Source organism: Doryrhamphus excisus, chromosome 17 (genome assembly GCF_030265055.1).
Source record: "Doryrhamphus excisus isolate RoL2022-K1 chromosome 17, RoL_Dexc_1.0, whole genome shotgun sequence".
NCBI lineage: Eukaryota > Metazoa > Chordata > Actinopteri > Syngnathiformes > Syngnathidae > Doryrhamphus > Doryrhamphus excisus.
The window spans coordinates 9992759-10016204 of record NC_080482.1 but is presented as its reverse complement, the minus strand read 5'-3'; the positions used below and the strand labels follow the sequence as shown (position 1 = coordinate 10016204).

General features: G+C 40.3%; 2 protein-coding genes across 3 annotated transcripts; both read right to left on the bottom strand.

Annotated features, from left to right (window-relative positions):
• Positions 1-198: 198 nt before the first annotated feature.
• Positions 199-4572, bottom strand: mrps15 (mitochondrial ribosomal protein S15). Its single transcript, XM_058053418.1, has 8 exons — positions 4319-4572; positions 3732-3800; positions 3564-3639; positions 3246-3294; positions 1763-1847; positions 1622-1680; positions 1127-1318; positions 199-379 (listed from the first exon to the last, which is right to left on the bottom strand). The coding sequence occupies exons 1-8, from the start codon at positions 4458-4460 to the stop codon at positions 266-268; spliced, it is 786 nt and encodes a 261-aa protein (XP_057909401.1). The 5' UTR covers positions 4461-4572; the 3' UTR covers positions 199-265.
• Positions 4573-4882: 310 nt separating this feature from the next.
• csf3r (colony stimulating factor 3 receptor) lies at positions 4883-21350 on the bottom strand. 2 transcript variants are annotated; one of them, XM_058053261.1, is made up of 17 exons: positions 21225-21350; positions 17987-18039; positions 16597-16674; positions 16198-16494; positions 15953-16085; positions 15688-15854; positions 14474-14634; positions 14242-14392; positions 13078-13160; positions 12803-13010; positions 12533-12721; positions 10825-10926; positions 9796-9942; positions 9582-9722; positions 9415-9511; positions 9265-9343; positions 4883-6266 (listed from the first exon to the last, which is right to left on the bottom strand). In XM_058053261.1, exons 3-17 carry the CDS (start codon positions 16664-16666, stop codon positions 5790-5792), a joined length of 2502 nt encoding a protein of 833 aa, XP_057909244.1. In that variant the 5' UTR covers positions 16667-16674; positions 17987-18039; positions 21225-21350; the 3' UTR covers positions 4883-5789. The 2 variants fall into 2 exon arrangements, with proteins under 2 accessions (XP_057909244.1, XP_057909245.1); XM_058053262.1 differs by having other exon boundaries at positions 17987-18034; positions 21225-21330.
• Positions 21351-23446: the final 2096 nt, after the last annotated feature.

The window sequence follows — 23446 nt, the reverse complement described above, 5'->3', positions numbered from 1 at the left end:
GCTTATTGGTGAAGTAACCTGGCGCTGGAGATGTCGGTGGTGATTCGTGGATGAATGGGGTGGTTTTTTTTTTTCATGCAGTGTGCATATTCACTTTTATACAGATTATGCATTCTTATACGGATCACCATCAATTAATTTTAACTGTAGTTAAAATAGATGTTGGAGAGTAATGATGACAACTTCATGATCTTTGAATCTTTTATTTTGGGTTAATGGCAGGTAAAGCAGTACAGATAATGTTTGGATGGACATTTGTTTACACCTACAGGCTTTTAACTTCTGTCTGAGCAGCAGCGGCGGCGTTGGCGGCGGTATCCGAGCTCTGCTTCAGTTTCAGCTTCTGCTCGGCTTTCTGCTTCTGCACTGCCTGGAAGACCTGAGAGAAAATGTTTGACACATGAGGTTTGACTCGAATACTACGCCTTCTGCACTGACGCAAATCACAGGAAGTGAGTATGTGATGTCACACTTGGTGTCAGCGAGAAATACAAGGCCATCAGCCTCTTTAATAGTTGCATTTTTTAAACCTTAACCATTATTAAGAGCAATAATGGGTTACATTCAAGGACACCACGTAATTTTCACATGTTTCGAGTGCACTTTCTGAGATTTCACAACATATTTACACAGTAAGAGTGATGTTACTAAGTGAGGACAATACCTACGTATTGCTTTTGTCTTTCTATTGATTTAAACCACATCCACATGCATAATAAAGACGCTATGATGTTCGCAGTGTCCGTGAATGCATCTTGTGCTTATTCCCATGCTGAGCAATCTAGAGATGTGTTTGTGAGTTGGAGATACAGGTATAAATTTGATGTTTAGGTCAAGAATAAAATTATAAAAGAGTGTCAGACAGGCACGGACAAACACAGCTCATTAGCATTAAAGCTACAGACACACAAAACAACATGTTCCTATTGTGGCTTACTAAAAGCACATAAACTGTCTACATTTCCAAATCAAAGCAAGATTTTGGCCCACAGGCTTCCAATATATTATTGTGGCACCTTGTTCAACACGTTCATGTGGGGAAAAAAGGTTTAGGCGAAGCCAAAAGGGGGTGAGGGGAGCCAAAATGTAGCATTTAGTGACCTTCAATCATTCGTGAGTGACACACCTTAATGCAAAAGGCCTTTTTGGCCACCCAGCGGCGAGTTGCTTTCCTGTAGTACTCTGGGGGGAACGTGTAGGTGATGCCCAGCTGCTCGCAGACCTTCTCAAAGGCCTCATAGCGAACCAGCCTCAGGTTCTTCAACAGCTTTTTCCTCCTGTCAATGGCCATGAGCATGCGTCTCTTATTGGATTTGTCCTGGAATGTTAAGACAGTCATGACGTTAAGGTATGAACATGTGTAGAACATGTGAAGGGGTTGAAAGATCATCATGCTTTTAAATGCACAGGAAACTACAGCTTCAACCGCTGATCTCATCGAGACGCTTCAGTGTGTATATTTTCCAACCACAGCCATGTTGTGTGCATGGTGTGATCGACACAGGATATCCTGTAGTTCACGTGTGTGCTGACGGCACGGGGGGGACGCATTTGCGCATTCAATTTCTGATGAATCGCATCGCGTGTAATTGCATCATGTTGACTCAACTCATGGCCTCACCTTGTGATGTTTGAGCAAATGCTCCTGGAGGTTCCGGATTCTTGCTGTGAGAATGGCCACTGCACGCACACACACACACAACAGATGGGGTCGGTACATGTGAGATTCACAGGAGTGGTGTAGGAGTGATGATCAACTCACCCTGGACCTCCACTGAGGTGCGGTCGTTCTCATGGCGCCGCACTTTGCTGATCAGCTGCTCCGTTTTCAGCTGGAGCTTTTCACTCTGAGGGGAGAAATGTACATAATCGGCATAGCAAAGAAAGAGCTAGCAACTCTTACACGTATAAAAGGAAAAGCAACTGCAACTTTTCAGATTTTTTTGTTGCTTATTATTTCTTTCAATTACAGTATATTGTGTAATTGTTGTTTTTCTATTATATAAGGTGAAGGTACCTCAATACCTGGCGTGAGGAAAGGAGTGTATTCAATATATATTGTACTCCTCCTGTCTATTCCTCCTGTATTCCTCCTTGAGTGTATTCAATATATACTTCAATATATACAATAGGTTGCCTGTGCTCGAACATGAGTACATCAATTGCTCTGCTTAGTTCTTTAGTATAAGATAGGGGTGTCACCAGACACTCAGTTCACAAGAGAAGACGATACACGAAACTGGATCTATGACAACGAGGCAAGATGTTACTTTTAAGAAAAGCACAATGAAAAAAATACTATATGACTACGTATATATTGCAATCTACTCATTTAATTTCCACTACGTTATACCCTTCTGCACTCTGTGTGTATGCCACCGGCCCCACCTCCACCCAGTGAGACGAACAGACTGTCAAAAGGGCTACGGAACAAAAGTGGCAAGGTGCTATGGCTTGAGGCCGGCAATATTATCCAGTTCATTTTCATGGACTGTATGATTGATTCATTCATGTATTAATATTCCACGTCTCGTCCTCATGAGACATTTTTTTTCTGAACAAGAAATCTTGTTACGTTTTAATCTTGCAAGATCTTCTCACACAAGATTTGCATGCTAGTGTGCTCATGCATGAAGCTTGCATAAGCTTTGTAGATAATCCTGAATCATTGTGATTACCTCTGAGTTACCCTTTAAGCCAGGAGTGGGCAAATATTTTGACACATGGGCCGCACTGAGTTAATAAAATTGTCCGTGGGGCCAAAACATATATTTAACACACACAAACACACTATTTTATGCTCATAATTTTCCTTGAATTATTTGTCTAATTTTATCGGTAGAAGTGTTATATTATCAGTTGTATGTTTTCATGTCCCTTTTTTCAGGAGCACTTTAAACATCAGACCACACCAAACTATGTAATTTACTTTTACAGTTTTTTTTTGTTGTTGTTTTTTTTTACTAAATAAGACATTCGACCTGAAAGTCATGTTGCCAGTTTGTATGTTAAAAGTTTAAATACTTAGAAAGCAACTGGCGGGCTGGATTCAAACGTTTGGTGGGCCGCAAGTGGCCCCCGGGCCGTAGTTTGCCCACCCCTGCTCTAAGTGGATTGATGAACTATTGCATTGATTATAATGTCCAAATTGGGTGCCTGGGCCCGTGCTCTTGCCTGAGAAAGTCTGCTGCAGATCATTAGCTGCTATCATAATCTAGCATTAATGTGACATTGGTGGTACTTACATGATTGGCCAGCTCCAACGAAAGAAGCCTTTTGACAATATCGTCTGTTCTGTGGTGACAAAATAAGTCCATGCAATAATCAGCAATAAAAAATAATAATTAAAGGTTCCATTTTACTTGTGTAAAGAGTCTAAAATTAGACTAGTTTTATAGTTTCAAAAGTTTCAAAAATTCTAAATGCATACAAATGATGATTGAAAGGATAGCTCAACATTGACTTTTAACTTAATAGAAGACATACAGTAATTCTTAACGACTGTTCCCAAAAACAAAAAGTGGCAGCGAGATCAACCACCACCACGGTCTCTTTGTGTTTACGTTTGAGCGAGGGGTACAGCCGCATAATCCATCTTTAGCATTGTCGGAGGAAGGTCGCTGAGTTGACTCTGAGGACCTGGATGGCAGAAAAAAAGTTTAAAAGGTATGTGTCCCAAAATAAAACAAAATTAAAATGCCTCAAGTAGATATGTGAAAATCATAACATACCTGTGACCTTTTTCTTGGCCATGCGCGCATAATGTCGGACTAATGTTGGAGAGGAAAAGCTACCCGACACTGTGGAAAGACAAAATTCATATTCATGCATTTTGCATTGTATGTGTAAATTGGGAATTTTGATTGTCATTACAGAATCAAGATATAATCCCTTTGTGGGATTGGTTATACAATAAAATACCAATATATATAATATAATATAAAAAAACTATACAAAAACTAAAAACAAAAAGTATTAACTTAAGTGTGTAGTATTGTGGTTGGCTGTTGTATAACTATACTGCAACATATTAAAATATAATTTTAATCAATGCCAAAAAATAAACTGAGCATTACAATCTTTTTAAGGCAGAATTTTTATGTCTTAGATAGAATTTGCTTGTACGGTTGGGGCAAGGGAAAGGATGTTTGCACATGCGCAGTTAGCTGGTAATAGAAGCTAGTTTGCGAGCTAACGATGCTACTTGCCTGCTAACTAGCAGTGATTAATCGTAACAGTTGCGAGACAAGAATGTATCAATTGGGTTAATACTACACTATATGTGTTTAAATAATAAATGTTTATCCATTAAACATACCGCAGCTGACTTTAGGTGCCGACCACAACGCAGAGCAGCCCTTCAGTGGTGACGCAGACACAGCTGCGCACAGGGCGCCACTTTCTCGCAGAACACCCGCCGAGGACTTTAAAATAGTCCGCAGGGTTATGTTTGTAAACATGCCTTCTGGGTTAATCCAACAATGACAAGTGTAAGAGACGTGACGAAATGAATACACTCGCCCCCTAGATGTGCGTCGCCATTTTGGATAGACCTAACTAGTTGCTCTCGAGTCGACCGAGGGAATGGCAAACGATCCCAGAACACATTGATCAGTTGTGATACAATATACAGTATCCCCCCACGCAGTTTGTCATTATGTAGATTGAATAGCTATAATGTATGATAATATGAGCAATACATAAACGTACCTTCCCTACAAAGAAAATAATGGGTAATTTGGCGATATAATTTTTTTTTTATATTGTTGTTCTTACCGAAATGATTGTGTACCACAAAAATTGTGGTTTTTGTGGGTTCAGTTATGTAAAAAAAAAAAAGTTCTAATGAGGTAAAATGCTTTATTTAATAAAAAACCTTTGAAGGAAACATAAAAAAAACATTTAAAAAGTGCCAGCAGTTTTTCATTGGAACGGCTGACAATGCCCCTTGTGATATAGAATGTACATCAATGTAATCCACAGAGTGATTCTTTCATTGATTCTACCAGGATTACACACCAGAACACAATACATATTACAAATAAAGTAATTTTTTTTACTTTCAAGGTACTCAAATCACTTTGACACTATTACCACATTTACCTACTGATCACACAGCATCAGGAGCAAGTAAAAAATGTGGCGGTGGGCGGTCAATATATAGACCAACGCAATTATACACACCGTAACAAAATGAAAACACAACACATCCATCGCAACTTAACGCATCATCAACAACATCAACAAGTAAGCGCTAAACATAACACATCATTTAAAACTGTTACAGTATTTCCAAATGCCTGTGCCGGTTAGTCCAGCTTCAACAACAATATGAACAATAAAACATTGGATATCAAGAGTATGTTTACTCCTCTTTGTTTACTACTTTGACAACCTCCTCACCATATTTTGCAATCAAAAAACAGGGCAAAAAGAGTACCACAAGCTACCCAGCATGCCTTGCGGTGGGAATATATGGGTATTTTTTATGGCATGTAGGTGGGTCAACATGTGTTGACATGTTGTGTTGTTTGGATGACTTTTTTGTACAAAATGCAAATTGCATCTGAGTATTTTGGCGACTAAAGCCTGCCACAATAGCGCTGCAAGTCTTGTTGCCGGCTACACTTTCCATGTTGAATGTGTAAAAAAAATAAATTTTGAAATGTCTAGTGGCCTAGATTAAGAAGCTTGGCGGGCCTGATGTGGCCTGCAGGCCGCAGTTTGCCCACCCCTGCACTCGACAGAGCCCGCATACCACCAGCGGTACTTGTACCACAGTTTGCAATTCAATGAGTCTCATTCATGGCTAATGAGCTTAAAAAAGGGAAGTCATCCCAATGAATTGCTGGCTCCGCCTCTTCTTCTTCTTCAGGACACCCACACGGTCCAAAGAAGCACTGTTCCCCATGGGAGCCGTCACATACCAGGTTCTGGTAGCGCTTCGGACTTTGGAGTTCTTCCGACGCCAACAGAGGCTGCGTTGACTCTGAGCGCAGGTACACGTGGGCGTGTTGCTGGGGTGGAGAGTTCGGAGTGGGAAAGATGACGGTGGCATAAGGGACGGAGTCACTGTTTGAAGACGAGAAGGTGGGAAGGAAAGGGGAGCCGCAAATGGACTCTCCGAGGTCACTGGTGTCATCTTGCCTGTTAGACCAAGAGCTATCATCGTCTTCTTTGTTTTGTTTCATGGGGAGTTCAAGGAAACTCAGATGAGACAGGTATACTGGATTAGGCTCTTCGCGGTCCCAAGGAGATATGACATCCTGCAAAAGGAAAGATTAGACAATTTAGGTTGAATGCATGTTTTACTTGATATTAGCATTACATTGATATATACTCGGCGGCATGGCGGTCTAGTGGTTAGCGCACAGACCTCACAGCTAGGAGACCAGGGCTCAATTCCACCCTCGGCCATCTCTGTGTGGAGTTTGCATGTTCTCCCTGTGCATGCGTGGGTTTTCTCCACATTCCAAAAACATGCTAGGTTAATTGGTGACTCCAAATTGTCCATAGGTATGAATGTGAGTGTGAATGGTTGTTTGTCTATATGTGCCCTGTGATTGGCTGGCGAACAGTCCAGGGTGTACCCCGCCTCATGCCCGAAGACAGCTTGGGTAGGCTCCAGCACTCCCCGCGACCCTCATGAGGAAAAGCGGTAGAAAATGAATGAATGAATGATGTATACTCAACAAAAATATAAATGCAAAACTTTTGTTTTTGCTCCCATTTTTCATGAGATGGACTTCAAGATCTAAAATTAATTCCAGATACACAATGTTACCATTTCTCTCAAAAATGGTGCCACATCAAGATGCTCATCAGACATGCCTTAGACTGTCCACAATAAAAGGCCACCCTGAAATGTGCATTTTTTTTATTTATTGAGAACCAGTCAGTATCTGCTATGACCACCATTTGCCTCATGTGCAACACATCTTCTTCGCATAGACTTTATCAAATTGTCAATTGTGGCCTGTGGAATGTTGGTCCGCTCCTCTTCAATGGCTGTGCAAAGTTGCTGGATATCAATGGGAACTGGTACACGCTGTTGTATACGCCGGTCAAGCATATCCGAAACATACTCAATGGGTGACATGTCCGGTGAGTATGCTGGCCATGCAAGAACTTGGACATTTTTAGCTTCCAGGAATTGTGTACAGATCCTTGCAACATGGGGCATTATCTTGCTGAAACATGAGTGATGTTCATGGATGTATGACACAACAATGAGCAGTATAAGGTACACCTGTGGACTCATCATGATGTCAGATCAGTATCTTGATGTGACACAACAGTGATGTGGGATGGATTATCTCAGTAAAGCAAAAATGCTCATTATCAAACATTTAGATTTGTGAACAACATTTGAAAGAAATGGTAATATGTATGAGTATGGTTCATATTGCTGACAATAAGTCGGACCCATTTTTTACTCCGCCAGGGCTGCCCTTTATCACCGATTCTGTTCACTACTTTTATGGACAGAATTTCTAAGCGCAAAGAGGGCCTTGAGGGGTTCCGGTTTAGTGGCTGCAGAATTGGGTTTCTGCTTTTTTGCAGATGATGTGGTACTGCTGGCTTCATTGAGCCGTGACCTTCAACTCTCACTGGATCGGTTCGCAGCCGAGTGTAAAGTACTTGGGATGAGAATCAGCACCTCGAAGTCCAAGTTCATGGTTATTGCTCAGAAAAGGGTGGAGTGCCATGTCCGTGTGTGGAGAAGTTTAAGAACCTCAAGGTCTTGTTCACAAGATCTGTTGTGGTGAAGAGGGAGCTGAGTCGAAAGGCGAAGCTCTCAATTTATCTGTCAATCGACATTCATACCCTCACCTATCGCTATGAGCTTTGGGTACTGACCGAAACAACAAGATTGTGGGTACAAGTGGCAAAAATGAGTTCCTCTGCTCCTCTGCATTGACAGAAGCCAGATGAGAAGGCCCTGGGATCTGGTTAGGATGCCTTTTCAGGCAGGGTACACCCTGGACTGGTCGCCAACCAATCACAGGGCACATATAGACAAACAACCATTCACACTCACATTCATACCTATGGACAATTTGGAGTCGCCAATTAACCTAGCATGTTTTTGGAATGTGGGAGGAAACCGGAGTACCCGGAGAAAACCCACGCATGCACAGGGAGAACATGCAAACTCCACACAGAGATGGCCGAGGGTGGAATCAAACTTGGGTCCCCTAGTGCAGTCCTGAATGGAATATGTTGTCTATAAATTATACAGTATATATATTAACAAATTCAATAGACCAGCTAACATAAAAAAGAGAAAAGTAAATGAGAATAGTTAATGTAAATACATATGAATAACAATAATAATCAGAAATCTCTCTACACTCTTTATTGCTCTCTGGTTCTACCATATCTTACTTATTGTGTGGAAATATGGGGTAATAACTATAAAAGCAATCTTCACTTGCTAAATATACTGTAAAAAAGGTCAGTAAGGATAATTCATAATGCCGCCTAAAGAGAACATACTAACTCCTTATTTCTAAAATCACAAATACTTAAACTTGCTGATATAGTTCATCTTCAAACAGCTAAAATAATGCATAAGGCTAAAAACAACCAATTAGCTAAAATGTCATCCAATACTTCTCTACAAGAGAGGAGAAATATGATCTCAGGGAAGAACTACATTTAAAACACTTCTATGCTAGGACTACGTTAAAAAGCCATAGCATTTCAGTATGTGGAATCAAACTATGGAATGGATTGAGTAAGACCCTCAAACAATGCACAACGATGAGCCAATTCAAGAAACAATACAAGCAGTTGATGTTTGCTAAATACAAGGATGAAGAGTCTTGAACCAGTCATGATGTGCTATACATATCACTATATTGACACTTACTATGGTACCCATTATGTCATTGGATGGTCATTATTAAAAAAAAAACAAAAAAACAAAAAAACTGTTTTATGGAAAGCAGGAAGTGAACAAATGTAACAGTTACTGATTGTAAAAGTACCAGATGGAGGGGTAGGATTTAATAAGCTTTGCTTCTTCCTACTCCTTTTGGACATGTGGAACTGTGAACTGATTATGTGATGCATTCAATTGCAATCTGATGCATGTTCAAATGAAATAAAACCATTACCATTACCATTATCATTACCAATAATGGCACTTTCGTATGAAAAAAATAGAAATCCAGAGCTTCTACATACTGTTGTATTAACCACATACATTAGGTGGTGGTCTAATACATTTCTCAAGTATTTTTATACATTTTGTATTACCTGTGTGGATTCAGAAGTCCAACTTTTGATGCTGCTATTTGCAGGATCAGGTACATTTGGCCAAAAGCGCACCTTCAGCCTGGAAAAAAAGAGAATGAAGAAGAATCCCACTGGTACTTTCCATCAAGGCCGACTGAGCCATGGTCTTACCTGCTTTCTTTGGTGTAACAAGCCACAACCATAAAAATGAACAGCAGAGCTAAAACCACCCCAGGCAACACGACCATCAACACGACAGCCACCCGATCTGAGGAGGAAGAATTTACAGTACATTTTCTTTTATAGTAGAATCTCTGCAAATGCAAAGTGATACCAACCTATTCCTTTGACGTCAAAATGAACCATCGACCCGTTTCGGCTCCCACCGTCCGTGCTAACCATCAACACAGCATCATAAACATACAAAGCGTTGAGGCCTGTCAGGACCAGTCGTCTCTCTTCCAGGTCTCCAATTGCCACTAAAATAAATAACAGTAGCACATTTATAGCTGAGATATAAATAAAATACATTTTCATTTAAAATGTACCTACCATGGACTCTTCTTGTCTCGTCCCAGTAAAACAATTTGTAGCTTCGAATAATCCCGTTGCGTTGGTCCAAAGGTATTTCATTCCAGGTGAGTTCCACGTGAGACTGCCCGTTTACTTGAATAGTTACATGTGGAACCAAAGATGGCGCTAGAAAATGATTATTGCAGTCAGTAGACTATACATTCATCCACTTTCTATGCTGCTTATCCTCACTAGGGTTAAGGGTATGCTGGAGCCTATCCCAGCTGTCTTCAGGCAAGAGGCGGGGTCCACCCTGGACTGGTCGCCAGCCAATCACAGGGCACATATAGACAAACAACCATTCACACTCACATTCATACCTATGGACTAGTCGCCAATTAACCTAGCATGTTTTTGGAATGGCTGCACGGTGATCCAGTGGTTAGCGCGCAGACATCACAGCTAGGAGACCCGAGTTCAATTCCACCCTCGGCTATCTCTGTGTGGAGTTTGCATGTTCTACCCGTGCATGCGTGGGTTTTCTCCGGGTACTCCGGTTTCTTCCCACATTTCAACATGCTAGGTTAATTGGCGACTCCAAATTGTCCATAGGGTTGCACAGTGGTCGAGTGGTTAGCACACAGGCCTCACAGTTAGGAGACCCGGATTCAATTCCTTCCTCGGCCATCTCTGTGTGGAGTTTGCATGTTCTCCCCGTGCATGAGTGGGTTTTCTCCGGGTACTCCGGTTTCCTCCCACATTCCAAAAACATGCTAGGTTAATTGGCGACTCCAAATTGTCCATAGGTATGAATGTGAGTGTGAATGGTTGTTTGTCTATATGTGCCCTGTGATTGGTGTATGAGGCTAAGCTGCATAAAAAACTGATGGATGGATGGATGTATTTTAATGCTTTTCTTGCTAAAAGGCCAACAAAACAATGACTTTTCCAGCCACAAGAGGGCCCTGTTCTACCACCCAACATATACTCCTCATCCCTCTGCTTCACTTCACACAAAAGCAAAGCACTTCCCTCTTTATGACACCTCGTCCTCCTTTACTTACTCACCCTTCTGCAGCGAGTAGGCATTAACAGTCTGAGGCCGACCGATCCCGTCCTTAAATCTGGGATACACAGAGATCCCGTAGGGCTTGTACGGCTCAAAGCTTCCTGTGGATGAGAGCAAAGAAGAGGAGGAGGGGGTTGAGAGTGTATCAGCGCCCCGTAAGCTCCTAACAGGGGGTAAAAGGCAGTTCATGTGCGAGATGAAGACCTTATATATAAGAGAGGGCAATTGCCGAGGAGGGAGATGAAGAATAGGGATATATGATGGATGGTAACATAACAAAGGACGGCCTTTTACTACACGCTGCTTATTATTTCATCCGGCCTGGACTGGTTTCTGGACTGGACTGGACTTCTTCATTACTGGTCACCATCGGCCACTGTCTAATAGTCTATGCCAATGATTTTCTAACTGTCAGAAGACTCCAAGTGTAGCTCAAGGCATAGTAACTAGAAAAAAATAAAGAAAAACATTGTTTTGCCGGGAGATAATTAGAGAGACACTTCGAAAAGTTGGAGTGCATGAGAAAGTAGCTCTACTTGACCACATGGCCATTTATTATTATGTACACTATTAGCAACTGAACCATTCATTCATTCATTCATTCATTTTCTACCGTTTTTCCTCACGAGGGTCGCGGGGGTGCTGGAGCCTATCCCAGCTGTCTTCGGACTGGACTGGTCACCAGCCAATCACAGGGCACATATAGACAAACAACCATTCACACTCACATTCATACCTATGGACAATTTGGAGTCGCCAATTAACCTAGCATGTTTTTGGAATGTGGGAGGAAACCGGAGTACCCGGAGAAAACCCACGCATGCACGGGTAGATCATGCAAACTCCACACAAAGATGGCCGAGGGTGGAATTTAACCCTGGTCTCCTAGCTGTGAAGTCTGTGCGCTAACCACTAGACCGCCGTGCCGCCCCAATTATCATTATGGTAAATATGCAGCGATTGTGTTTTGATCTGACAAATCTTGAGTAAGTTTGATCAAGTGTAAATTTCTGCTTGGACTGGTTGGACCATGGCAGCCTTTGAACGCTGATGAAAAAAAGCATTTCACGTTTCACAAAAATGCAAAAGAGAACACCAAGTGTGGGTAGGGTTGAAAGGTTTATAGTGATTTTTATTGTGTAAATATCCCAGGTTACAATAGCTTAGTGAAACTTAAATATGTACAAATTTGATATGTGGAATATAGGTAAATATGCAGGTGTGCTCATTCGTCCAGAATTTACGGTAGTCAAAAAATATGCATATTTGCAATTGTTTAAGTGTCATCGGCCATCTCTGTGTGGAGTTTGCATGTTCTCCCTGTGCATGCGTGGGTTTTCTCCGGGTACTCCGGTTTCCTCCCACATTCCAAAAACATGCTAGGTTAATTGGCGACTCCAAATTGTCCATAGGTATGAATGTGAGTGTGAATGGTTGTTTGTCTATATGTGCCCTGTGATTGGCTGGCGACCAGTCCAGGGTGTACCCCGCCTCTCGCCCGAAGACAGCTGGGATAGGCTCCAGCACCCCCGCGACCCGAAAAAGCGGTAAAAAATGAATGAATGAATGTGACAGAGTGAAGTCACGAAATTATAAAACTCTGCATTTCATGGTGTTGTGTACAAGGCAAAGGTGGAAAAATTCCGATCTACTGTTGTGGTTATGGTGAGGCAATTTAGTGGTTGTCTGAGCGGAAGAAACACCCACCTGTTATGACGATGCTCGACATATTCTGGCCAGCCAGCTCAAACTGAACAAGGGAGAGGTCGTTCTGTAACAGAGGTCTCCATTCCACCACGTGATCAACAAGAATGGCTGACGTGATCTTCTTCCACTGGACCAGAAGGGATCTGTTATCAAGAGCGACTGCGCTGACGTCCAATATCGCCTCATGTGCTAAAAGACATACGTTGTCACTACAAGCATCAGCATCAACAACGACACTCTTTTTTGAACCACTCTGGGAAAAAAAGAAACCTTTGGGATGGTAGATTCTGACTTGCGTAGGGGAGGATTTCCCTGCTGCATTCACTGCAATGACGTACACTTTCCTTGCTCTTTGGGGAACCTGGAAGGTGCAATGTCTCTCTGCGGTAGCGCACAGCGTTCCCTTCTTACTCACCACTTTTTGCACAGAGACAACATACGACACATTTCGTCCGTTGGCTCTGAACCGTTGTGACGGCTGAAACAAAGGATTCAGACTATTTTAATGACATATCTATTGCATCTACAAATACTACCATGTGTACCTTCCAAAACAAAAGCATTTGGAGCTGTTTGTGCATGTGATCCCTTGTCACCCTCATCCATGTGTCCAGGAGTCCTGTAGGAGCTGGGAAAAATAAGATGTTTGTCAACTACTTAGGTAATGTGGTGAGGTTTACAGACTATTAGGTACGAAACAATACACTAAGAAACAATAATGGAGTAAGCAAATTTTATTTTGGAGGCCAGTTTTATCCAAGAGCAGCAAGAAAACAAAGTGCTACGGCAACCATTTTCCTGACCGTGTGGCTTACATGTTAACCACTCCACAACCATGCTGCTTGTTGATTTTTATTTTTTTAATTTTCCAACAATTTCAAATTTTTTTTGTAATATTGTAACATTATTCCCATTACCTTTTGCCTTTATTCTCTTAACATTGTAATTTTTTTGCAACCCAATTTCCCAAAATGACAACTTTATTTTGTTTTGTTTGTTTCTCATATTTCAACGATATAAAAGTACTTTTTTCTTTTTAAATTAAATTATAATTTTTTTAACTAAATTTAATTTATTTAATTAATTAAAATTAATTAAATTAAATTTTTATGAATGGGCCAACAAAAAAAAAGACATGAGCCGCAAATGGCTGACGGGCTTCACTTTGGATACCCCTGATTTTTTTGCAGCCCAATTTCCCAAAATGACAACTTTATTTTGTTTTGTTTGTTTCTCATATTCCAACTATATAAAAGTATTTTTTCTTTTTTAATTAAATTATTAGTTGTTTAATTACATTTAATTAATTACATTTAATTAATTTAATCAATTAAAATTAATTAAATTTAATTACATTTTTATGAATGGGCCAACAAAAAAAAGACATGAGCCACAAATGGCTCACGGGCTTCACTTTGGATACCCCTGGATGAGGCCTACCTTTCTGATTTTTTTGCAACCCAATTTCCCAAAATGACAACTTTATTTTGTTTTGTTTGTTTCTCATATTCCAACTATATAAAAGTATTTTTTTCTTTTTTAAATTAAATTATTACATTTGTAATTAAATTTAATTAATTAAATTTAATTAATTTAATCAATTAAAATTAATTACATTTAATAAATTTTTAGAATGGGCCAACAAAAAAAAGACATGAGCCACAAATGGCTCACGGGTTTCACTTTGGATACCCCTGGATGAGGCCTACCTCTCTCCATGGTCATTGCAGATTGGCTGTTGCTCCATTCACTCCAAGGACTTTGCTGGTATTGAACTCTGATCTGGGCCACGTACTGCATCCCGTGTAGCAGATGACACCGATCCACAGGCTTCTTGGACACCACCCGAGGCACCAGGATCTGAAATGTCATTCATCCCGGCTTAAAACTACTACGCTATAAGAAATGAGAACTACATGGCTTATAAAGAGTTGGACTTGCTGGTGGTTGGTTCCATTGGCTGCTAGCCGCTGTCTTGACTCTGACTTCAAGGCTCACATAGTCCTTCATCCAGTGCTGGTGCTGTGATAAGTCCCATCTTAGCCGGAGGCAGCCAAACTGCACCACTTGGATTTTTACAATCTTTGGTGGGTCAAACTTAGCTGAAAAAGAAAGTAAATCCAGAGATGTAATTACCTCCCCCAAGCAACGTTTGTTGTTTGTTAGTTAGCAGGATAAGTGAAAAACTACACAACTGATTTTCAATTGATCTTATTTATTAAGTAAATAATAATAAATAAATAATACTTATTTATTACGTAAAGAAATCATGAGGGGGATCACTTTATATACAGACCCACCATCCACCAGTACAAGCCTGGAGTTTTCGATTACTCGCGATAAAATGTTTTAATTGACAGTAAAACTCCAGGAATTTGGTGGAATTGGAAATTGGTTGGATTATCCAGCATTGGCCCTGGCCGATAGCACAAATCATAAATAAATTGAAAATTAACAGTTAATCCATATGCTGATCGGAATGGGAATCGGCAACATTAAGCCCTGATTGGAGCATCCCTGATAGGAACTTTTCTTCTTACATTACACTTTTTGCTAGTTTTTTTTTAAACACATATTTTAATGTTCTTTTCGCACATTTTTTCTGGTGTCTTTATTTTCCTAATATTTTGAATATATTATCAAATTATTTTTATTTTTATTTTTATTTTTATTTTTATTTTTATTTTTATTTTTATTTTTATTTTTATTTTTATTTTTATTTTTATTTTTATTTTTATTTTTATTTTTATTTTTATTTTTATTTTTATTTTTATTTTTATTTTTATTTATTAAATTATCAAAAATTTAATTAAATTATTAAATTGCAAATGTATTCTTCTTTACTTGTTTCTCATAATATTACAAAATATAATATATAATATATTTTAAAATTACATATTTTAACATTTAATATTTCTATTTTTTTTCTCAAAAATAATTATCCTCTTATTTTGTCTTTATTGTCATAAAATTGATGGTCTTTTTTTTTTTTTTTACCACTTTTCCTTTTGTTGTTTTTTGTTTAGTTTTCTTGTTTAATTGTATTTTTTTTACAATATGCCGCAGGCCAATAAAGAACAGCCACAGGCCACACTTTGAACGCCACTGCTATGAATCAATGTACAACACAAAGCCCCATTCCCCAACATGATTACCTGAACTGATAGGCTCCAAAGTGAGCGGCGGCGAACTCGCTTCTCCCAGCTGATTCACAGCTTTTACATATATTTCCATTTCTGAGAATAACACAAAGCCAGTGCGAGGGATGGTATAGCTCTGGACCCCGGGTGGCAGCTCGTAAGTGTGGTTCTGGTTTAAACTCCTGAAATGAGGAACATATAAAAAAGTTGTGCAAGCCCAAAGGAATACTGACTGACATTCCACAGAAACAGCCTCAGGGTATTCCTAAGGAATATTTACCCTATGTGGGTGTGGAGGGTGTACTTTGTGGGCAGGTGGGTCGCTTCCAGGCTGGCTTTCCAGTTACAGGTCAGGCTTCTGTGGGTGGAAAGGTTGGTCTGACAACTTAGGTTCTGTGGCACTGAAGGAGGATCTATGGAGAAATACAATACATAATGTATGTGAACAACTGATATAAATACATGCCGCCATTTTTTTTATTACACCTCTCAAAACTGGATTCATATCGGACTACAGTTCCTCACATCCAGCTCGGATTTCCACCCCTCCGATGATCTGCATGGGCGAGGTTAGGATGCAACATGTGAGGATGGCCCTGGTGCGTTGGAAACTGGGGATGACCACTCGATAGGTTCTGTTGCTCCGATTGACCGTGGGTACGCTGGGAAGGACCATGTCGTCCAGTCGCCACTCCACATCACCCGTGTGTCCAGTGAGGAGGGGGCAGTCATTTGTGATCACGCAAGTGGCTTCCACAGGCGACCCCATCGCCACCACGGAACTGTTGGCGTGGACACTCGCGCATGGTTGACCGTCACTCTCTGAGATGAGGAGAATAAAATGCGTCATTTGTAAAACTCGCAAAATCATGAAAGGTAGATCTTTGTTTTATTTTTTTTATATCCCATGACAACAAAACTTACCGCTTCGCACCGAGTACACATCCGCTACTACCCACAGCATGACAACCACTGACATCCATGTGGCCGCCATGATGGCACCTGTTAAGCACCAAAAGATGTTTTCATTCATTAATTCATTCATTTTTGACCGCTTATCCTCACTAAGGTCACAGGCGTGCTGGAGCCTATCCCAGCTGTCTTCAGGTGAGAGGCGGGGTACACCCTGGACTGGTCGCCAGCCAATCACAGGGCACATATAGACAAACAACCATTCACACTCACATTCATACCTATGGACAATTTGGAGTCACCAATTAACCTAGCATGTTTTTGGAATGTGGGAGGAAACCAGAGTACCCAGAGAAAACCCATGTGATTAATCATGATTAATTAATTTTAAAACTGTGATAAATCTGATAAAAATGTTTAATCATTTGAAAAACTTAGTTCATTCATTTTCTACCGCTTTTTCCTCACAAGGGTCGCGGGGGTGCTGGAGCCTATCCCAGCTGTCTTCGGGCGAGAGGCGGGGTACACTCTGGACTGGTCGCCAGCCAATCACAGGGCACATATAGGAGTCGCCAATTAACCTCGCATGTTTTTGGAATGTGGGGGGAAACCGGAGTACCCGGAGGAAACCCATGTGATTAATCATGATTAATTAATTTTGAAACTGTGATAAATTTGATAGAAATGTTTAATCATTTGAAAAACTTAGCTCATTCATTCAACATAGAACATGCAAACTCCACACAGAGATAGCCGAGGGTGGAATTGAACCCGGGTCTCCTAGCTATGAGGTCTACGTGCTAACCACTCGACCGCCGTGAAGCCCGCAGCATGTTTTCATTAAATTCAATTTAATTCATTTATACAGCACAGCGCCAAATCACAACAACAGTTTTCTCATGGCAATTTACACATGAAGGTCACAAATGAAAACAGAGAATCAACTGAAACCTCACATGAGGCCATGGAGGCAAGGAAAAACTCCCTTTGGGGGAAGAAACCTTGGACAGAACCCAGGCTTTGTGGGGTGGCACGGCCATCTAGGACAGTAATATCACTTAAAATCTTGGATCTGAGTTTAGAATTGAAGAATTATATTGCTACTCAATTGTGTTGATGTTATTTACACAACAATGTCTGTGTTTTGACTCACTTTTAGTGGACAGTAAATCCACTCTGCTGTCCTCTAAAGTATATCGAAGTTTACAGTCTGTAGTGTTGCCTCTGGAGAAGATAAGCTACATCAGCATATGTTGTGTAATTTTCAGTTGCAAGATGATGTTGTGCTATCACAGAAGTAATGTAACATATCAAAAAATGAGCAGCTGGGGGCGATTTTGCAATAAATTGCGCCTGTAAAGTCACATCACCATCAACATATTGCTTCTTAGAGTGAACTCACCATTCCACAAACATCAAATCTTCACTGAAATCGGGAGTTTTCTTCTGTCTGCACTGGTTTAAAGGGAGAAAAAAAAACACAAAGATGATGAGAAACAGCAAGTAAAAAGTAGAAAAACACTTTTCTTTCATATTTCAACCATATGCTACTTAAATGTGATTGTTTTTCCTTATTAAAATTACTGATATTTTTCAATTTTTGATGAGAAACAGCAAGTAAAAAGTAGAAAAACACTTTATTTTCATATTTCAACTGTATGCTTCTAAAATGTGATTGTTTTTTCTTATAAATGTACTGATATTTTTCCATTTTTGATGAGAAACACCAAGTTAAAAGTAGAAAAACACTTTTCTTTCATATTTTAACCATATGCTACTAAAATGCGATTGTTTTTCCTTATTAAAATTACTGATATTTTTCCATTTTTGTTCTGCTGTTGCTTTTTGAATTTTCCAACTACTTCCACTTCCATCCATCGATTTTCCATACATTTTATATGCCACTTATCTTCACCAGGGTCGCAGATATGCTGGAGCCTATCCCAGCTGTTTTCGGGCAAGAGTGCGGGTTTAGATGGAAATTAGCCACTTGCTATAATCTTGCATATTAACATGAAAATATTGATTAGTATAAATAAATATAAAAATAAATAAATAACAAATTAAAAAAACAAATAAATAAAAGCACAATTCTGCACCATAAAATTTATATATTTTAAAAGTGTAAATGTATATAATTTTACCAAGAGCAAATCTACATAGCATGTAGCTTAAAGCATAACATAATTTTGTTATAATGCACTGTACAATAGCAATTAAGCTTATATTACTAGCTCTTTTCATTAGTTATGTTATATATAATAATACAGAATTATTAACACATAATATATTATAGTCTCGGCTGCCTGGTCTACAAGTGGTTAGCGCTCAGGCTAGGACACCCGGGTTTGATTCCCGACTCAGGCACCTATGTGTGCAGTTTGCATGTTTTTTGGTTTTATCCAGGTACTCCTGTTTACTCCCAAAAATGTGCTAAGTTAATTGGTGACTCCAAATTGTCCATAGCTGGGATAGGCTCCAGCATGCCTGTGACCCTTGTGAGGATAAGCGGTACAAAAAAATGGATATTATAGCCTCTATTTTTTAATTTTTACTAAAAACATGGCTTGTATTGGTTTTATAATGGTGACAGTTCGACCCTTGAACAGATAAATGCAAATTATGGTGGAAAAAAATGCAACTTGGAAGTCAAGCAGCATCGTGGAACGGATTGTTGACGTTCGGTTGTATTACAATTCATTATTCGTCTGAATCGTACAAACTATGGCAGTAAAATCACAAGAAAAAATGAGGGTTTTTACTTTAAATATTAGTCACTCGCGGTCCACAATAAGTCACGCCACAGAATTGGTATTTCTTATCAGCCTTGTGCAATAAAGACCACCAAAATGCAATTGGGATTGTCTGATTACTTCCAGCAGGTAGTGTAGCCTGAGGTGCTAATATGAAGCAATAGTGTATTTTTTGTTTTGAAAGCAAGCTAATTTGAAAAAGAAGAACACTTAATTACACAACACCATTGTATGGTATGAATGCATAATAGTGAGTCAATGGTTGTACTACAGCTGCCATATGTTTCCTTTCCCCTGCTGCTGTTTGCAGTGGCAGAGTTAGGGGGTTGAGGGGGGGGGCAATCAGCTCAGCTATGAATTGACCAGAGTCGTCAATTTTCAAATCCACCCCCCTGAAAAAGGCAGGTATTTGTGATAAAAATGTTATAATTATAGGAAATATTATAATAACAGGGAGGCACGGCGGTCGAGTGGTTAGCGCGCAGACCTCACAGCTAGGAGACCAGGGTTCAATTCCATACCCTCTGCCATCTCTGTGTGGAGTTTACATGTTCTCCCCGTGCGTGCGTGGGTTTTCTCCGGTTTCCTCCCACATTCCAAAAACATGCTAGGTTAATTGGCGACTCCAAATTGTCCATAGGTATGAATGTGAGAGTTGCCTGTGCGTGCCACCCCAACCCTCCCCCCCATATGAGCCAGTGGCTGTTTGAGGAGGGACACTTCGTAACCACACTTTCAGGATTTGGCAACATCCTTGACACATCGTACCATTACACACTTCACACCACTTCCCCTTTTTTGTGCCTTATTTCTCACTAGTACCCTGAAGAAGGAATTAGCTTTTTTTTGTGCATAAAGCTGATATTTCTGAATATTTAGAAAAGAAGCGTATTGAAGCAATGCACGGGGTCGCTTCGATACATTTGGTGCATTAGAGACGCTAAAAACCATTAGCCTAGAGATTCTTGACCTGAGAGCCACATTTTCCAGTGGTCACAAAGTGGCAACAAATTAGTAGTTTTAATTAAGTCAAACCAAACAAATGTATTACATTCATCTACTGAGTCATTTATCAAGGCATTTTATCAAAGGAATGAGGAAGAACATCATACCTGCATATATACAAATAATGCACTTTATATTCAGTATCAAAATTGCACTAAATAAGATCACAACATGGGCGTCATGGCGGTCTAGTGGTTAGCACGGAGACCTCACAGCTAGGAGACCAGGGTTCAATTCCACCCTCGGCCATCTCTGTGTGGAGTTTGCATGTTCTCCCCGTGCATGCGTGGGTTTTCTCCGGGTACTCCGGTTTCCTCCCACATTCCAAAAACATGCTAGGTTAATTGGCGACTCCAAATTGTCCATAGGTATGAATGTGAGTGTGAATGGTTGTTTGTCTATATGTGCCCTGTGATTGGCTGGCGACCAGTCCAGGGTGTACCCCGCCTCACGCCCGAAGACAGCTGGGATAGGCTCCACAAAATGGCCCCTGTGCTGCACTTTGGACACCCACTGACAAATTGACCTTTTAAGTCAGCAGCCGTATTCTTCCCACTTACTTAAAAAACAAGGAACTGTACTAGTTCCCCTTTTTTTTAAACTGCTGAAAAGAGCGTAAACATGGCGTGGTGCACGTAATGATCTATCCAACCCCCCCCCCCAAAAAAAAACTCTTCTCTTGTTTTACATGCATATAATAGTAATATTTAATCACTTGGGAGGCTTTAAAAGATTAAATGTAGGCTTGTTCTTGCTGCTGAAAAAAAGGACAATTCTAATGTATGTGAAAGGGATCATACCTCACAGTGAAGCTTCAAAGGAGTATGACACATATTGAAGACAAAATAGAGATGTTATCAGAGTTGCTGGCCTTGTACTCACCACATGCAGCAGCTGTAGAAGCCCAGATCACACCGGTCGAGACGCGAGGAGGCTCAAAGCGTCCCCGTTTGGACCACGCATGTTTGTGAAGCAGCAAGGACGCTTGTTTGAAAAGAGTGAAACTTTCAAGGAAGAGGCCTCTGGGAGGAAGAGGAGAAGGAGGAGGAGGAGGAGGAGGAGGGTGGTGTTGTACAAATTCATTTTCAGTGTGGACATTTTTTAAGGTCATAAAATACACTTGGTATCCATTATAGTACATTTACCTGCGCAATCATGACTGAGATGCATTTGGCTTTCAGATAAACCTAAAATGACCTAATCATGCAAAAAACCCATATAAAAATAGATAATATATAAATATTAGAAAATTCCCGTGGAAATTTTGATAGGCATGCAACCTGTGCTGTGAACCTCGGGCCCGGTGTCTGCTGTGCCGAGCAATGCCGTGCATACATTACCTGAGGAATTTAGCAAAAAAGCAAACATGCTAACTCTTAGCATGCTAGCATCTAGCGAGATGGCACTCTATAGCGAAAGCGTCAAGGCGGTCCTACAATATCCATGCATCACGCCATGTCTGCATTAGCTTTTAGATGTGAGGACTACAGCTAAAATGTTAACATGCTAAAAGATATCATGCTAGCACCAGAAGTGCAGAGAAAGCATTCCTACATCATGCCATGTGTATGTAGGCCTTTAAACAGGAGTAAAATAGCCAAAATTCCAACACGCTAACAGTTAGCATGGTGACACCTATCAAGATAGCACTACCTGGCGAAAGTGCCAAAGCAGTTCCTTAGTGTCCACACATCATGCCATGTGTGTACTCTCATTTATATATGTATAAAACAGTCAAAATGATAACATGCTAACATTTAGCATGGTAGCATCTGGCATGAATGCACCAAGTGTTTAGGCAGTCCCATAGTGTCATAGTGTGTATTTGCCTTTAGACATGAGTAAATTAGCTATAATGCTAACAAGCTAACTGTTATCAAGTTAGCATCTAGCAAGAGAGCCTCAACTACCGAAAGTGCAAGGCTGTCTTATAACATCCTTGCATAAATCCACATGTGTATTTGCCTTTAGACATGAGTAAATTAGCTATAATGCTAACAAGCTAACTGTTATCCAGTTAGCACCTAGCAAGAGAGCCTCAAGTACCGAAAGTGCCAAGGCTGTCCTCTAACGTCCTTGCATAATGCCATGTGTGTATTTGTGTTTAGACATGAGTAAATTAGCTAAAATGGTAACATGCAGTTAGCATGGTATCATCTAGCAAGAAAGCGCCAAGTCCCAAAAGTATTAAGGCAGTCCTTTAGTGTCCCTACATCAAGCCATGTGTGTACTTTCCTTTAGACATGAGTAAATTAGCTTACATGCAAACATGTTAGCAAATAGCATGCTAGCACCTTGTAGCAACATAGCATCAAGTAGTGAAAGTGGCCAGGCACTCCTGTGGCGTCTGCACATGATGTCATGTGTTGTTTACAATTGTCATGCAGTACTAAAGGGCAGAGGGGTACTGAGGTGCGGGTCGATACCAAACTATCGATTTCTGACATGATGATAACACAGCTTAATGCTGTATGATGGATTCTATGAAAATGTTGATATTTTGATACTCCATTCATTTGAGTTGACTGCAGTCACTGTACTTAATTAGAAATATAGAATGTTTAAAATCTCCCAGATAGATGAGATGTTTGGTATCAGCTGGGAAGGAAATCATTGTAATCGCACACGACAACAGTTGTATTAAAAGGGAACAAAAAGGTGTCAAATTAGGCCCCCCTGCTTATTAAATTGTATTAATATTTTCATGTATTTTGAGTGTGTAAATGTGTTAGCTGCCATATGCCTGCACATAATGATTCCACGGGCCTTTTTCCCCTAAGGAATGATGAATAGTTAGTTAAACTGCTTTGACCCTGACCTTGGAAATCGGCAGCATCCAAGAACCTGATTGGTGTTTTGTTTTTGAGTCTTTGCGAGCACGGCACTAGAACAAGCTATTAAATAAGACTATAAACTGTGCCTTGACCCCCCCAGCCCCTGAAGGGCACTTGAAACGACTTGCCACATCCTGTTTATTAGCTAATTAAATTGTATTTCAAATGGTGACACTTTGAATCGGCTGCATCCACTGCTATGTTTTGTAAAAAAAAGCAGATCATGTGATGCAAGACGCTTTTTTTTTTTAATTAAAGGCGACAAAAGAA

Coding starts and splice junctions, on each gene's coding strand:
- mrps15 (XM_058053418.1), bottom strand. CDS start 4,460: ATGTTTACAAACATAACCCTGCGGACTATTTTAAAGTCCTCGGCGGGT. Junction 1,319..1,621: donor ATTTGCTCAAACATCACAAG/GTGAGGCCATGA, acceptor TTAACATTCCAG/GACAAATCCAATAAGAGACG. Junction 380..1,126: donor AAAAGGCCTTTTGCATTAAG/GTGTGTCACTCA, acceptor ATTTTCTCTCAG/GTCTTCCAGGCAGTGCAGAA.
- csf3r (XM_058053261.1), bottom strand. CDS start 16,666: ATGGCGGCCACATGGATGTCAGTGGTTGTCATGCTGTGGGTAGTAGCG. Junction 15,855..15,952: donor ACCCTCCACACCCACATAGG/GTAAATATTCCT, acceptor TCCTCATTTCAG/GAGTTTAAACCAGAACCACA. Junction 9,723..9,795: donor CGAGACAAGAAGAGTCCATG/GTAGGTACATTT, acceptor TATTTATTTTAG/TGGCAATTGGAGACCTGGAA.